At 34.3% G+C, this 18,282-nt stretch overlaps 1 protein-coding gene across 2 annotated transcripts; it reads right to left on the bottom strand.

Moving 5' to 3' along the window:
* Window positions 1-456: 456 nt before the first annotated feature.
* On the bottom strand, window positions 457-17,273 carry LOC150099191 (uncharacterized). 2 transcript variants are annotated; one of them, XM_090403512.1, is made up of 3 exons: window positions 17,099-17,273; window positions 11,897-13,065; window positions 457-2,141 (listed from the first exon to the last, which is right to left on the bottom strand). In XM_090403512.1, exon 3 carries the CDS (start codon window positions 1,943-1,945, stop codon window positions 1,025-1,027), a length of 921 nt encoding a protein of 306 aa, XP_090259638.1. In that variant the 5' UTR covers window positions 1,946-2,141; window positions 11,897-13,065; window positions 17,099-17,273; the 3' UTR covers window positions 457-1,024. The 2 variants fall into 2 exon arrangements, with proteins under 2 accessions (XP_090259638.1, XP_090259639.1); XM_090403513.1 differs by having other exon boundaries at window positions 11,897-12,007.
* Between the last annotated feature and the right edge of the window lie 1,009 nt (window positions 17,274-18,282).

Genomic DNA, 18,282 nt, shown 5'->3' with positions numbered 1-18,282 from the left:
GATGATTAATACTTGATAAGTTTAATTTGCCAGGTGAAAAAAACCTGCTATCTTTAATCTGGAAAATTTCAATAAGATGATATACACCTACTACTTGCTTATGAGAAATATACATTCAGTATTAATTCAAACCTTAGTATCTCTTCTAGGTCTGGCTCCCACTGGAGACATTAGTAAAGGTTTAAACTGGTCAGGGTGAAAACTCTTTCCATAATGAATAGCAATATACATATCCAAAAAGATATCTCCTTTGCATAATGGGACTCTAAGGCAAGTGATGTGAAGTCATCAGCCTCATACATAAGTAGCCTAGTAATGAAGATACATATCATGCACGAATCTTGTTTTTGCTTACAACTGGATAAAAGATTAAACAAGATATAATTTCTTGCCAAATTTAATTTAATTTGTAACCAAGTGAAAAAAAAAAAGTTTATACATCTTTCTCAAGCAACTCACCACTGAAAATTATTCATACTACAAACTGTTTCTATGGTCAAATCAAATATGAAATTTTCATATTTACAAAAAAGGAAAACAGCAACTGTCATCAGTAACTGCAGGCATGTTCTGATTTAAGTGATATCAGAAATCTTAAATCACAACATTTGTACAAAATAACAGAACAAACAAGAATCATGTTGATGCAGTCATACTGTGAAAAATACTCTTCCATATTCAAGAGGACTAGTTTCTTGTTTTCAGACTTCAAAATGCTCTTTCAAGGGCCCTATCCTGCAATCTTCAGGTTCATTTGAGGTTGATGTACCTGAAAAGCTGATCTATGTACAATTATTGTGTTTCTCAATATCTTCAAACATAACACCATAATTTTCAACCAAGATTATGAAATCACATTTGTGTATTCCTTTGTATCCAATTTGCAAATGGTTCTCCATGTTTTGCTCAGCAAACTTAAAAATCACCTGCACGTGCAAAGTGGGACAAAATCACACTTCTCTTTGTGCTCGTTGAGACAAGTATGCAGAAAGGTTGCAAATTCCCCACTGCTTGCTTAAGCAATTCATATAAATATATACGCTCTCAATGGCTTCACTTTATGACTATTTGTGTGTTTTTTAAGATAACTACGATGAGAAAATGATTTACCACAAGTTTCACAGATGAAAGGTTTGTCTTTGCTATGAACAACAGAATGCCTTTCAACATCTTGATATCGTGAAAATGATTTTCCACAAGTTTCACATGGAAAAGGTTTCTCATTAGTGTGAATTCTTAAGTGTGCTTTAAGATTTGCCAATTTTAAAAACGATTTGTCACAAACTTCGCATACAAAAGGTCTCTCATTTGTATGAATCTTCACATGTTCTTTAAAATTTCCAGATGTGTTAAATGAGTTTCCACAAATTTCACAGATAAAAGGCCTTTCCTCATCAGAATGGTCTTTTATATGTCTTCTGAGATCATGGATACGTGTATATGATTTACCACAAGTTTCACAGCTGAAAGGTTTCTCATTGTTGAGTAGCTTTCTGTGTCTCCTAAGATCATGAAGACGTACAAATGATTTACCACAAGTTTCACAAGTAAAAGGTTTCTCACCAGTGTGAATTCTTATGTGCGATTTAAGATTTGAAATTTTTGAAAATGATTTGCCACATATTTCACAAGTAAAACTTTTCTCATTTGTGTGACTCTTCATATGATCTCTCAGATGATTAGATCTTTTAAATGAATTCCCACAAGTGCTACACAAAAATTGTTTGTCATTAGTGTGAACTTTTTTGTGTGCATCAAGATGTGAAGTGGATGAAAATGATTTGCTGCAAAGTTCACAGATAAATGTTTCCTCTGTAGTGTGATCCCTTGCATGAATTTCAAGATCATAAGATTGTGAGAATGATTTACCACAAGTTTCACAGAGAAAAGTTTCCTTAGTAATAGTTATCAAGGGAGACTGCATCATATTTTCCAAATATTTCATTGAAGTTCAAGATGTTTCACACATATGCTCTTGAGAGAAAATACTGTTTATGCCTAATCAAAATGTTTCATAAAAATTTCCACATACTTTTCGTTCTGAATTAGAGGTTAACCATAATTGAAAAATATTCAGTAGTGAAAAAAAAGAATGACAGCTAAATGGAATTCTCTTTCCTCTATCTATAAAAAGTAGTAGCCTGAAATGGGAAAGTCATTAAGAAAGACATTTAATTATTTACACAATTAATATTAGAAAGACCATTTCAACTAGAAATTACATTATTAAAAAATAGGAATTCTCTCTCCTACTTTGTTCTCTTTCTCTCTGCCAGCCCCTAATTAGTATTATCTTGCTTGAATTGATTATTTTTCAACCACATGTTTAATCATATTTAAAGAGTCCACTGCAGTAAACATTTAATACTGTTGAGCGAATGAAAAAAAAAAGTTCTCTTCTAAATAGGGCATGGTAGTTGTATTCTAATCAACAATGTAATTTGTATGGAAAGAGGAAGAGCTACAGATGTTTCTTCTCTTTTTGATATTCAGTAGTTTGCAGATGATGCAAAGTTGGGACGAACCATGAAGAGTAGTGAGGATGTTGTGACCTTGCCGGAAGACTTGAATGAATTGAGTGATTGGGCATGGAAATGGGGATGCGAGTTCAATGTTGCAAAATGTAATGTTTTAAAATTTGGAAAACAAAGATGGGATGCAGAATTTATGCTTGATGAGGATACATTGATGGAGGTGGAAGAAATAAGAGATCTGTGGGTGATAGAGGATAAAGATATGAAATTTAGGGGACACATAGCCAAAATTGTGAAGACAACACAAAGGCTTCTGGGAATGATGCGGAGGACACTGCCGTGCAGAAGTAGGGAGATTCTTGTTCCGTTGTATAAGGCTTTGATTAGGCCACACATGGACCTACGTGCCCAGATTTGGTAACCTGGTTTTCAGAAGGATGAAGAGATGTTGGAAAGGGTCAAAAGGCGACTGACTAAGGTAGTTTATGACCTCTGGAATGTCGAGTATGAGGAAATATTGAGGAGATGTAATTTGCAGAGTCTGGTGGACAGGAGGAAGAGGGAGATATGATAGAAATTTACAAGTTGGTAAGGAGTTGTTATAGGATCAATGCTGGAGAAGTTCTACAGAAAATAGTGGGAGATCGGGAGAAAAAACAGAGGTCATCCCTGGAAACTGTATAAAGAAGGTGTGAGAGGCAGGTTTTTTTCGTGAAGAGTCGTAAATGATTGGAATGCCTTGCCTGAGAGTGTGGTGTCTGCAGGGAGTTTCAATGTATTGAAAGCATGGTATGATGAGCTATGTGTGTGTGATAAAAGGACCTCCCAGATGAGTCTTTGACTCCATGAGGTCTTGGGTAATAATAATATCAATGTTGCTGCTAGGGGTGCTTAAGGGTCAAAGCTGTATAACTGAGAGGAGACCTCCACATAGCCTTTAAAGGAATGCGGAGAACTGACCAGGGCTTCTGACCTAATTTCCAATCCTCACCTTCTCGTGGTGCACCCTGTTGGGTATCTACTTGGATACTGAACGAATGAGGATGGGCTGGCAATTTGGGCTGGGATTTAGCCGACCAAATTGTATTTTTATTGGTTAAACCAAAATAACAAATGATGGTACAAAATGACAAAATTTGATGCCAGCTGGGGCATCGCCCGGTTAAACAAGGCCCCCGTTGTTTTTGCCAGGGAACCAGGGCGAACAGCGAAAAGTCAGCTATTGGAACAAATCTGAAAGCAAACCCCAACTCAACATCACCAGAGTTAAAGATCGGTACTATCAACATAAGAAGCCTGAATGGCAAAGAAATGGAGCTAGCTGAGGAACTAGATAAGTACCAGATTGACATAATAGGGGTGACTGAAACAAAAAAGACCAAAACTGGTGAGATCTCTCTGAGCAATAAATACAAAATGTTATATTCAGGCAATGACAATCAAGGAAAACAAGGAGTAGCCATAGTATTCAACACAAAATACGAGGCTAATCTTCTTGAATGGCAGTCAGTCTCAAGTAGAGTAATGTAGGCAAATATGAGAATGGGGAACTGGACAATGAGACTTATTTGTGCCTATGGTCCCACAGAAGGTTCTACTAAGGTTGAAGTGGAGGAATTTTTTGAGGCTTTAGAAAAAGCAACTGATACAATGAAAAAGGAAAAGTTGGTCCTTGTTGGGGATCTAAATAGCAGAACAGGAAATGATTGTGAGACATACAAAAACATTTTGGGAAAATTTGAAGAAAAGAGCAAAACTAATAATAATGGCAAATATCAGTTGGATTTCTGCTCAGGACATGGACTGGTTATTACTAACAGCATGTTCCAACATAAAAATGTGCACAAATTCACATGGAGAGAAGAGGCTAGGAATAAGAAAAGTCTCATTGATTATGTTATTGTTGATAGTGATATTTTCTCCCTGGTGCAGGACACCAGAGTGTACAGAGGATTTGAAATTGGAAGTGATCACTATTTAGTCTTGAGCAGGATAAAATTGAATTTCATATTGAAAAGAATAACATGTAAGAAAGTTTTAAAGCGAATAAAAGTTGAGCAGCTCTCAGATGTGAACTGTAGACTAAAATACACAAAGATTATTGAGGAAAAAATGAAAGAGTTTGAGAACAGGAATCAAACCTTGGAGATTCAGTGGCAAACTCTGAAGAAAACATTGATTGATTCTGCCATAGAGGCATGTGGTGAGGTTGTCTGCAAGGATAAAAAAATCAGAACTCCCTGGTGGACACAGGAAGTTAAAGAGGCAGTGAAGGAAAAGAAGAAAGCATATCAAAAGTTCCTGTCAAATAAGTCAGCTTATGCTCTTAGAGAATATAGAGACAAATGCAAGAATGCTAAACACTGTGTAAAACTAGCTAAACCAAAGTCATGGGAGAACTTTGGCAAGAATATAGAAAATAAATATCAAGAAGGTGGCAAAATATTCTGGAGGTTGTTGAAGAAGCTTAGGAATGGAGGAAAGAGTGCTGTAAAAGGAGTTAGAGATGATAAAGGTGACATGAAAACAGGAGAAAAAGATATCCTTGAAGTAAGGAGTAATTACTTTGAAAAACTGCTAAATGAAACAAGCAGTGATGACAGCACAGTGGTAAAAAACACTGACCAGGCATGCAGGCAGGAATACATATCCATACTTTAAGTAGAAAAAGCCATTAAAGGCTTGAAATGTGGAAGGGCAGCTGGAGTAGATGATATTTGACCAGAAATGCTGAAGTATGGTGGTATAAGAGTCTTACAGTGGCTGCACTGCATAGTTCATAAAGCCTGGACAGAGGGACGAATTCCCGATGATTGGAGTAGAGCTCTTATAGTACCCATACATAAAAAGGGAAATAAAACTGCATGTGAGAATTACAGAGGTATTTCGCTACTGAGTGTTCCTGGCAAGATCTATGCAAGTATACTTGAGAAATGGTTGAGAAGAATTGTGGAAGAAAAGCTTGGTGAAGAACAAGCTGGATTCAGGCCAAACATAGGCTGTCAGGATCAGATCTTCACTTTACGACAAATAGTCGAGAAAGCAGGAATATAACAAAGATCTGTATTTAAGTTTTGTGGATTTGGAAAAGGCATATGATAAGGTGCCAAGAGAGAAGCTATTCAATACGCTGCAGTTATATGGTGTCAACGGGGCATTATATCAAGCAATACTTAGTCTTTATTTGAATTGTAAGTCAGCAGTTAGAATTGAAGGAAGTACAGGAAGATGGTTTAATGTTAAATCTGGTGTGAGACAAGGATGTACATCTGTTATTCATTATCTATATGGATCACATTATGAAGGAAAGTGGTATTAAACATGATATCAAAATTGGAGATGTTAATGTCAGCTCTTTGCTTTATGTGGATGATGTTATACTTCTAAATAAATCCGCTACAAGTCTGCAAGATTCTCTGACTAAATTGAATAGCTGTTGTAATAGATATGGTATGAAGGTCAGCAATAAAAAGACAAAGACAATGAAAATAGGCAGAATCAATGAAAATGTCAACTGTGTTGTGAATGGAGAACCTGTCGAACAAGTAAAACATTTCAGCTACTTAGGCACAATTTTTACTGAAGATGGTAAATTAAATATAGAAATAGACAACAGAATCAGCAAAGCTGGTATGGTGGGAAGTCAATTGAATAAATTCATATGGAATAAGAGAGAAATTAGCCGGAACTCTAAATTAGCTGTATATAAGACAGTTGACATTTTGAGACAAAGCATGAAGATGGGTGGGCTTGAGAAAAACCTCTAATGAAATGTCAGTATCCAGCTTTTTTTGAAGAATTAGAACATTCAGAAAAAATACATTAAAAATTATGGAAACTGCTGCTGTTTTATAGTAAAACTTCAGTTTCATATAAATCAAAATAATCACTTGATATTTTAACCATTATATCAAGGTCATCATCAGGAGTATACACACACACATATATATATATATATATATATATATATATATATATATATATATACAAAGAAACAAGCTACATTACAATCCACATGATATGCTAAAGTCAGTAATTTAGTCAACCATTAAAACTACTAGCCTGACCTATGGTGACAAAAAAAAAAGATATCCATAAAGGATAGTTTGCCTAATGCAATAAAACTAATGAAATAAAAAATAATTAACACTGTGTATATTACAAACTATAAACCAAGTGTTAGTTATTTTTGCCTATATTCCTCAATTTCAAAGCAAAGTGCATATCAGAATGGAACAAATTAAGAGAATGAAGGAACTGTTGTAAAGCATATAAATTATGCATCGAAACTATTAAAATGTGTCTCAGTTTTCCATAAAGAGATCAGTGTGTGTGTGTGGGGGGGGGGAGATAAAGGACTGCCCATTGCTAGTTCAAGCAGGTGTCTGTAAAGATCACTGTTCCTTCAAAGAGGCAATGCTTAAATAGTCTAGTGACATTCCATGAGATGAGATCTTTAATTAGGTTCAGCTCTTCAACCAGAATGTTGACATCTCACTTTTGACAACAGTTTCTGAACAAAATGGAGAGAATTCTTGATGTAAGAGTCATGTATTCCAAATGTGACTCTGCAATAGCCCAGCAAGATGCATGTACAACAAATAAGGTCAGTGTTCTGATACCATACCTCATAGTTTTAAAGGAATGTCATTTTTGTGGATCTTCCAGATGTTGAAAGGATCCCATATTTTATGGTACAACCTGCATACATCAGGCAAGCTGAAGTTTCAAATTAAGGAACATGTCAATGACAATGTTCACAAAAGAGAAGAATGGTCTAGCCAAGCTTATTGTATGTCCATGACAAAATGATTTCAATTTAGCCACCATGGCATATTTAGAAAGACTTTTTTTTCTCTTCAACAAATTAAAAAGAGTCTACTGCAGTCATTCACTCACGTAGCTCCCTTAAAAGGCCAAATGATAAATAACACCTAGAAATTGTTAATTAGATCTCTTAACACATGAGAATTTAACATCAACAATTACCTATAGAATCTGCAATAAAACAGTTCATGTGTCCAAGTGTTTATAACATTATTACAGTCTAATTTAATTTGTTTGATTATTTCTGTTTTAACATTGGCTGCTTATTATTTTTAAATAAAATTTATTCAACTGGTATCCCCCCCCAATAGAATGGAAAAAAGCAATTGTGATTTCTATCTTTAAAAAAGGTAATAGAGATGACCCTAAAAACTATAGAGGTATCAGTATACTAAATTCCTGTTACAAAATATATAGCAGAATCCTAAATAGCAAACTAATAAAATATTCCGAAAACTTTATTTTAGAAGTACAGAATGAATTTAGAAAAGGACGATCACGTATAGACCAGGCCTTTTGCCTAAAATTAATAATAGAGAAAAGAAGAGAATACAACTGAGAAACACATATTGCATTTATTGACTTTGAAAAAGCATTTGACAAAGTTAAAAGAAACATATTATTTAACATATTAAAAGAAAGACAAATACCAAATAATATCCTAAAACCTATCACAAGTATATATGAAAATAATCAAATACAAATAAGATTAAATCACGAGCTATCATATATGAGAGAGATAAACCAAGGGGTTCGACAGGGATGTCCCCTCTCAGCAACTCTTTTTAATATCTACTTAAATGAAATAATAATAAAATGGAATAAAAATTTATATCAAGGAATTAAACTTTCTCATACAGTAAACTTAAACACTCTCCTCTTTGCCGACGACCAAATAATAATTACAAATTCTGAAGATAAACTACAGAAAGCTATTTTAGATCTAAATGAGATATCCAAAGATTATGGTATGATAATATCAACAGAAAAATCAAAACCTATGGCCTTTAAAGGACAAGATCCAGCAAGAACTAAAATAGTAATAGATAACAAGATCTTAGAACAGGTGAATTCATTTAACTACCTAGGATGTACGATCACATATGAAAATGAAAAAGATATAAACGTAAAAATTGCAAAATATTTAAAAATAACAGGTGTAATTAACTCTATATTTAAACCAAACCTAGTTCAAAAACAAACCAGACTAAAAGTATATAATACATTAGCCCTACCAGTCTTAATGTATGGAAGCGAAATCTGGACAATAAAACAAAAAGACAAACAAAGATTAACAACAGCAAAAATGAAGTTTATGAGAAAAACTGCAAAGTATACCCTATTTGATCACAAAAGAAATGAAGAAATTATGAAAGAATTAAACCAAGAACCAGTAATAGAAAAAATTAAAAAATATAAACATAAATGGATGGAACACGTTCAAAGAATGAAAACAGAAAGATTACCAAAACAAGCCATTAGGAAAAAGAAAACCAGGACGTCTTTTAAACGATTCAACAATGACTTCTAAGGCCAGAACAGAACATGCTAGGCCTAAATTCTTGATATGCATGATGATGATGATGATGATGACGACACTGGCTGCTTTCCTCACACAGTGATAGCATCCCATAATGCAAAGTAATTATTGTTTTGCATTATGGGATACTTACCAAGTGATGTGAAGTCATACCACCTTTACCATGAGTTGCCCCAGTCCTGAAAATACTTCAGGCGAAAACTTTGTTTGCTTACACTTGGATAAAGGATTAAACCAAGTATATAATTTCTTGGTATCTTTAATTTATGGAAATCCCAAAGCAGTAGTATCCCATTATGCAAAACAATTATTGCTTTGCATTATGGGATACTACTTCATATCACTTGCCTTAGTATCCCATAATGCAAAGAAATTGCTTTGCATTATGGGATACTAAGCCAAGTGATGTGAAGTTATATCACCTTTACCACGAGTTACCCAAGCCCTGAATATACTTCAATCGCAAACTTTGTTTGCTTACACTTGGATAAAGGATTAAACCAAGTATATAATTTCTTGGTATCTTTAGTTTATAGTATAATGGAAAAACTTTCACAACAAATTCTATTTCCCTTCAATGTATATTTGGGGATATTGAGTTGTTTGCATATGATGTGAAGCTGGGAAGGGTTATCAGTAATAGTGCATATGTGACAGCCCTGCAAGAGGATTTGAATAAACTAGACACATGGACAAATGAATGGGGGTGTTGGTTTAATGCAGCAAAATGTAAAGTCTTGAAGTTTAGGATCCATCGATGCAAGGGTACATAGTCGATTGGAGGAGCAATACTGGAGGAAGTACAGAAGACAAGAGATCTGGGGTGATGGTTGATAGAAAACTGAAATTCAGAGAGCATATTGCAAAGGTGGTGAAGGTAACTCAGAGGATTGCTGCAGTACTGAGAATGACACTGACCTGCAGAGATAAAAGAGTTATCATTCCATTGCATAAGGCCCTGATCCACACAGACTATTGTTCTCAAATTTGGTCCCCAGAATTTGAAGGGGTAAATTAGCTGTGGAAAGGGTACAGAGAATGATAACAAAGATGGTTTCAGGACTGTACAATGTCAGTTACAAGGATCGACTGAGAGAACGCAGACTGCAGACTTTGGTGAATAGAAATAGGAGAGGTGATGTGATCGAGACTTTTAAACTGTTCAGAGGCAGTTACAGGGTACATATTGGGGAGTACTTTCATTTGGCAGAACGGCAGGAAGGAACGATGAAAAGGGGGTCATCCCTGGAAGTTATAAAAGAAAGCTGTGGTTTCTTCGCATGGAGGGTGGTTGAACCATGGAATGCACTGCTTGAGACAGTGGTTAGAGCAAGAATGATCAATGACTTCAAGGAGTGGTGTGATAAACTTAGTGCTTCCTAAGAATGACCTCCCATGATGAGTCTTTTGACTCTATGGAGGCCTGGATAATAATAATTCCCCCATAATAATCACTCACTCTGTACTCATTGTATTAATTTGATGATGCATGCCTTCCAGATCATCTGTGGAACTCCCTTACTTATACTGATAACCAATTGCATATTATGTCTTACTGGCCTTAATATCAGACCAGACTGCTTCAAATGAACAGCCACCCTCATGTATGTCTTCTTCTTTTTGGTTATAATTCATCCACTATCATCAGCAGTACTCTTCACCCCATCCTATCTTCTCTATCTTCCCTGAATATACTAAACCCTTCACATTCAATCCCTGTAACCACATCATCTGGTGTTAGCCAAGTCTCACCAATGCCTATAATTTTGGCGAGGTTGCAATAACCAATGCCCGAAAACTCCTCCCTCCCTATATCCCCATTAGTATATAGAAACTGCAGCATCCCTTTAGTCCCCCACCCACCTTTAATTTGCAATTGATTACCCTATTCAATATTTTTTGCTTGAGAGACCACATTCCTCACTTGGTCACACTCACTCTCTTCATGGGTGCATTTACACAGACTCACTTCCATCCTAATTCTGTAAGTTCCCTGAATTTGCACTTCAGCATGTTCAATGTACAAGGCTCTCTCTCTCTCTCTCCACATATCTAACACCAAAACCATTTAGATGTAGTCCATCAGCATTGTAGAAATCCTTCTTTCTATCAAACAGAGAGACCACCGATCCCCAAATTCTAAATCATTCCTTTTGTACAATCTATCTATGTATAGCCTTATTGGCTATCAATGCCCTCCTCCTCAGTTTGCCTCAAACATAGTGTAGCAAGAGACTTACAATCTTCACCTTCTTGGTCTTCAGTTTTGCCTTTTCTAACAATATCTTCATATCCTCCCTCATACAATACTTCTTGCCTCTCAAATCATTTGTACCAACCAAGACAATAATTTTCTTTGACTTACCTTTTTGCATCTGGATGTTGTGGCTAATATTGTGAATTTTTGCACCAAGGAAACATGATTTTGTCACACTTTTTGTTAAGTACTTCCCTGATCATCGAGTCACAATACATATACTTTTCTCCTTGACTTGTTGTTATTCTTTTTTGTTTGGTCGGTTGTCATTATTCCTTTGGATCAGCTGCTTCCTTCTTTTTTCAGCCCTGCTTGTCTTGACATTTGTTAAGGCAAGCAGGGCTAATATAACATACAACTCTTGCTGTTTCTGCAATTTTTCAATTTCATGCTTTGTCCTACGAAGGATAACATTTAAATGTGCTATTTCTTTATTAATATCCATGTCATATTTCTCTATTTCCACATATGTCATTAATAACATCATTTTACATCTTACAGTCAGTATTTGTTATGTTCTCATCACCTAAGAAAGACTCACTTTTGAAATCTCCTATATATTCTTTAATTTTCTTGACAAATACATTTCACATATACTGCACTGAATAAAATCCTTCAAATTTAAATTGCTGGGACAACATGGTCTTTGTCAGCAACCTTTGTCACATTGGCGCTACAATAAAAATACTATAAAGATACTAAATATTCTAAAAACAAGAAAATCTACACTAATTTTTTAAAGGAAAAAACACAATATAATAGATAAAAAATCAATAATTCTACACAAACACCACTCACAATATAATACTGAAGTATATGAAGTAAGTTTTAAGCTGACCATAAATCAGAAGGCCTGGTCAGAGGGTTGAATTCCAGATAAATGTCGCAAAGCTCTCACAGTATCCCCTTCTATAAAAAGAGAAACAAAACTGAATGAGAGATTTACAGAGGAATTTCCCAGCTGAGTATTCTGGGTAAGATTTATTCATGCAAGCATACTTGAGAAGAGGCTAATAAAAATTGTGGAAAGGAAATTTGGAGAAGCATAAACTGGGTTCAGACCTAATAGAACTTAAAGTTTTCTCTTTGGTCTGTTCATTTAAAACTTTAGCCCTGCAGAGGTCTTGGCTGATCTGACAGACACAAAAAAATAGTTTAATATAAATATTCTTACATATATCCAGTGTATAGCTTGGAGGTCATGACTAGCTGCGCATGCATATATTACGAGTGATATTCCACATTGTTTATGCAGTAATGTATATATATATATTTTTTTTTATTTACCATTGAAAATGGCTGGAAAAATATATTGATTGGATAATCCATCAGATGTTGAAGAGATTCAGCGAATGTCCCCCCATAATACCTAAAATTACCCGAGTCTGATGATGAGAATGATAGAGTTGAATGTGAGAGTGTTATTTGATAGTAAATTGTATCTGAGAGATATCGCGAACTCCAATGTCAGTATAGTATAGTATTGGTTTAGTTGAAGTTTTTTTTTTCTTTGTTTCTTTCTTCAATAATTTCAAGATTTTAACTGAAAATAGATAAACCATCATGTATTATATTTGCAGTATTTTTTTTTTAAGTTTTAACGCATTTTAGTACAAACTAGTAATGAATGTATCTCTCAGATACACAAGACTTACGCTGTAATTTTTTTGACCATGACCTCCGCAGGGATAAGAATGTTATGTTTTCATCTACCAAAGGTTTTACTAACAAAAGCTTTCTCAGGAACAGAAAGTAAATGTTGCTTCATTATTTCAAAAACTTTTCAAAGGATCTGAAAGATTATACACTGCTTTATATTCACCAAATACAGAGACCAATTTACATGTCTTGCAGAAAAGATTACTCTGTATTATTTTGTGCAAAAACATTCAATAATAACAACAATCAAAAATATACTTTTAAGTAAAATTTCAATGTTTCATGTCCATGAAGTATCGTCAATCACTCTGAAAGTAAAAAAATTATTCGATTATGATCCAATAATTAACATAAGTAAAAAAACACTGAACAATAAATGAAATTCATTATTATTACATACCAATAATAGTACATAATATAATAACAAATAGAATGCAATTTATAAATTAATAATATGAGAATAATTAACTCAGTATTTGGACATAAATATACATGATCGGTCAAATAATTATTATAAATTTTGAGACAGCTGAGTTAATCCTATATGTAAGAACACACAGAAGTTTTGAATTAAAGTCTATTTATCACAAGGTCAAGGCAAAAATCTAACTTAAACGAAATTGGCTAAAAATAAAATGAAAAACCAAAAACCTATAAATAAAACACATGAACAAACTAATAAAATAAAAAGTAAAAATACAAACTTAAACTTAAAAAAATGAGTAACCTATTTTAAAAAATCTCTGGATAATAAAGAAATAAAAATTTGCTAATGGCTTCACATCACATGCCTTAGTATCCCATAATGCAAAGCATATCCTTACAGACATGTATAATGCTATGCATTATGAGAAGCGTCACTACCCAGAGTTGCCCAGTTCTGAAAAATACTTCAGGCACAAACTTCAATAAAACACTTGGATAAAGGATTAAACCAAGACTATTGGCATCCATAATTTATAGCATATCCAAGTGTACAAACGTTCAACAACTATCTGTAATCCAGAGTATTTTAATAATAAGGTGCGACACCTTTTGGCTACTCATAAATGGAAATATAACTTCTGCATTACTTCAATTTTGGTATCACCTTGGGGATTGGCTCCCACTGATGAGACCTCAATAAAGGCTGAAACCAGTCTGAGTGACCCTTCTCATAATGCATAGCATTATACATGTCCATAAAGATATGTGCTTTGCATTATGGGATAATAAGGCAAGTGACGTGGTCATTAGCTTCTATATACATGTTGCTCAGTACAGAAAATACTTTGTTTACTTACACTTGGATAAAGGATTAAACCAAGAATATAATTTCTTGGCATCTTTAATTCATAGTGTGTTCATAAATATATATCAAAAATAAAATACCAGTCAAATTAGAATGAATATTACCTATCATTTTTAATATAGGTATAAATAAAATTATAATCTGGAACAGATCATAACTCATTTGATATACAAAGAAACTCACAAATAAAGACAGATGTACAATTATTTGAAGATGGTCATATAGTATTAGCAACATCAGAAAAGTATTTGTAAAGATTACTAAACTACTTATTAAACGAAATATCTGAACAATATAATATGAGAATATCTGAAGTGATAACAAAAATAATGCCTTTCAAAAGAATGATCCCAGAAAGAAGTAAAATAGGGCTAGTTATTACAAACATCAGAACAAATAAATACGTTCAGATACTTTAGGATGCAAATTATACTAGATATTAAAATGATATTTTTTCAAATGAAAGTAAAAAAATTATTCTATTATGATCCAATAATTAACATAAGTAAAAAAAACATTTTGTAAATAACTTAAATCTGTTATTTACAAAATATTTAAATATCAAATATTATTATAGTAAATAACAGATTTAAGTCATTCCTGCAAAAAATACCCTAGGATCGGTCTACATAATGTATCTAATATATACATTAGAAAACTATCCCTGTGTAGTTCAGTAGAAATGGTGTTTGCACTCCATGGTGCTTGACTGAATGACGGAAGCTTCGGTTGAAATCTAGTCGCCAACCAGAGGAATATTTTTGTCTTTTTTTTGACCAGTTTCCGAATTAGTTGTTCTCTGGCACAGACGAGCAGGTTTTTTACTCCCAGAAACTCTGATGTTTCATCCCATAAACTCAATAAAATCAACCATACAACCTGTACTATTTTCAGTCATTAAAAATATTGTGTTAGGTTCAGGGACCATGAGATGGCTGAACTTGTTGAGCATCTCTGTCTCCACATAATTTTTTTTTTTTGTTTTTAATATTTTTTTATATGTAATTCTTTTATTTATGTATATACTCTCAGATTGAAACAGGCAACTTGTGCTAAAACATTGCGAAAAAAGATTAATGAGTTATATTAATAACACAATAGGGGAGGGGTTGTGTGCAAGAGTAAGACTCTGTTAAATGTAAGGATGACAGATTTGAATGTTGGGGTGATGACTGAAACAGTACAATGTGCAAGGTAGGATAAAATAAAGTTCTATATGGTGATTCAGTGTATAAGGAATACTTGCTTTGATTGATAGTGAAATTGTTACTTGGGTACAAATTGGGGCTGAGATGAGAGTAACATGACAAAAGGAGTGGATACAAATTAGCTGAGTAGCACATAAAATTGGACAAGCAGTGATTTAATAGAAAAGTAAAAGGGGAGATTTTGAGTATATTACCAAAACACTGATCATTTGATTTCATCTGGGCAAAAGACCACATATTTTGAATTAAATGAGTGCTAGAATGTAAGTAGAAAGAAAAAGGAATACATGTAGCTATTGGGACGTGAGGCTAATGAAAGAAAGGATTGAATGTAAATGGAAACAATAATCTGCATTTATAAAATCAATGGTTTCACAATAGATGAATGTGAATCATAAAAAACAAAGTTACCAGGATCATAACTAAGGACTGCCTTGAAGATGACAGATGTGGTGGGAGACAACCTAGATAGCAGGTTTTTGTTGAACCTTTAAGAGTAGCCATTGTTAGTCTCGTATCTATGCATCTTCACATCATCCTAGAGATGCACTATTTTGTTTATATTGCAAAGCCAGAATTATTACAAATAATGGGAATCATTTTGTGGTCTTATTGAGTTTAACTTGAACAAAATTGACTGCTTTGGCAAAACATACCTGGCTGAGGATGACACTGTATAAGAAATAGAGGGATAAAGTATATTTAGGAAAAACAGAAAGGATATATGGAAGAAGAGGAGGACTAATAATTACATAACAATCATTCTCTATTTCTATACAGAGAAGTTAACAGAGAAATAGGATGAAAGAGGTTGAATAGCTAACTATCCATCTGCGATTCACATGGGTCAGTGGGTATTGTGGATGGGGTTATGCTTAGCCAACCCACCATACTAAATTAACTTGTTTAAGTTAAGGGATATATATTCCATATAGTTTCTTAGCCGAATAAGAAACTCAAAGAGTTTCATGCTGAATATAGTAGAAACTACATAAAGTTTGGCGATTCCAAGCGTAAGCAAATACCTGCATACTGCAGCAACTGACCCTTAAGGTAGTGCAAGCCGAGGCAACTCATGTCTAAGGTGAGCAAGCTCTGATCACTATTCTTGATATTTACCCATAATGTGAACTTAGCTCCTAGGAGCTGTATTACTGTTCTACATTATGAGAGGTCACCACCCAGACCGGTTTCAACATTTATTGAGGTCTCATCAGTGAGTAGGTAGACCTAGTTAATATCAAGTTTGTAGCGAACAGAACTTGCCACCCTACTATGAGTATTGCCGAGATGTGTCCTAATAAATTATTAACCGGTCTGGGTAGTGACCTTCTCTCATAATGTAGAACAGTAATACAGCTCCTAGGAGCTAAGTTCACATTATGGGTAATATCAAGAATAGTGATCGGAGCTTGCTCCACCTTAGACATGAGTTGCCTCAGCTTGCACTACCTTGCAAATACCTGGATACTGCAGTTGCTGCAGTATCCAGGTATTTGCTTACGCTTGGAATCGGTGAACTTTATATAGTTTCTACTATATTCGGCATGAAACTCTTTGAGTTTCTTATTCGGCTAAGAAACTATATAGGATATATATCCCTTAACTTAAACAAGTTATATGTCGCCGAATTGAAGCCTTTGGCTCTTCATATGTCTAATACTAAATTAATGTTTAAACACTTTTGTGTGTAGAATTTATATTAAAAAATCAATTATTAATCAATGTTGTGAGTGCATAAATCGTAATATATAAGAGGAACAGCAATTATAGAAGTGAAAAAAAAAAAAAAAGAAACGGATAATCGGATATAAAGAAAGTATATTTCTAAGCATTAATTACTTTTGTACGTAATGGACGAAGCTCGGGATACGCGTGCATAGGCTTATCTGTTCGTCAGACATGTAATAGATTTAACGGTATTAATATGCACACAGATGGATAAGAAAATAACTATTTATTAACTTAAAAGCTGATATAACTTCAGAGCACACAACACAAGACAACCACAATCCGGTGTAACCGTGAGGCCAGTTTTTTAAGTAATTGCAGCTTGCAACACACAAGACTAAAGTCCTAATAGGGCGCCATCTAGGTTAAAAAAAAAGTTCAAAGTTTTGAAATAGTACTCCAAATAATAGTATTAGAAAGTTTTAAAAAAATAAAATAAAATAAAATAAAAGTAATAAATATTAATTTGGTCTTAGGATGACTGTCTCCCAAATTTTTGTTAGATTTCTACAGGAATACTTTTTAAGGTTTGATGGATGTTTTAAGGCTTCTGATGATTCCAGGAACAACCTCCCTGACTTGTAGAAGCTTCTGTGCATTACTTTTGTTTCTTTCCGATTGATCCTGTGTGCATGGGTATCCAAAGCATGTTTTGCCAGACCCGAATTTCCATAGCGAAAGTGTTGGAAATATATTTTTGTGTTCACTGAGGCGGATGACCACAGTTCCTCCTGTCTGTCTGTCTGTTTGTCTGAAGTAGGCTTGATGGCAAGAACAGGGCACTTCATAGAATTCTGGATGTGAAAAAGGAGTACATTTGTCCTTAGATGAACGGATGAGAACTGCGAATTTTACATAAGGTTTAAATACTGTGCGCAGTTGGTACTTGCTAAGCAACCTAGATATCTTTTCAGATGTGTCTTTAATGTATGGGATGGTGATAGTTTTCTAGTAGTCTTCTTGGTAGATAGAGGAGAATTCTGGGTAGCATTTAGTATGTTATCTATCTTATGGGAATTATAACCATTGGTTAAGAAGGTGTGACATAGGTGAGAAAGTTCAGCAGCGAGAGCAATGTCATTGGAACAGATTGTTCTAGCTCTATAGCTTAGTGTTTTTAAGATACCATATTGTTGAGAAGGGTGATGGTATCATTGTTTTTGTAAGTGTCTCCCTGTATGTGTCAGTTTTCTATAAACCGAAAATGATAAGAAACCTTCTGGAAGACGTGTGATCAGTGTGTCCAGGAAGGGCAGGCAGTCATTGGTTTCTTGGCCATGTGGCCAAATAGCAAA

The sequence above is a fragment of the Typopeltis vanoorti genome, chromosome 14 (genome assembly GCF_054136105.1).
Source record: "Typopeltis vanoorti isolate ZY-2024b chromosome 14, IOZ_Tvanoo_1.0, whole genome shotgun sequence".
NCBI classification, from domain to species: Eukaryota; Metazoa; Arthropoda; class Arachnida; order Uropygi; family Thelyphonidae; genus Typopeltis; species Typopeltis vanoorti.
The sequence above is the reverse complement of the archived record's forward strand: the minus strand, read 5'-3'. Positions and strand labels throughout refer to the sequence as shown.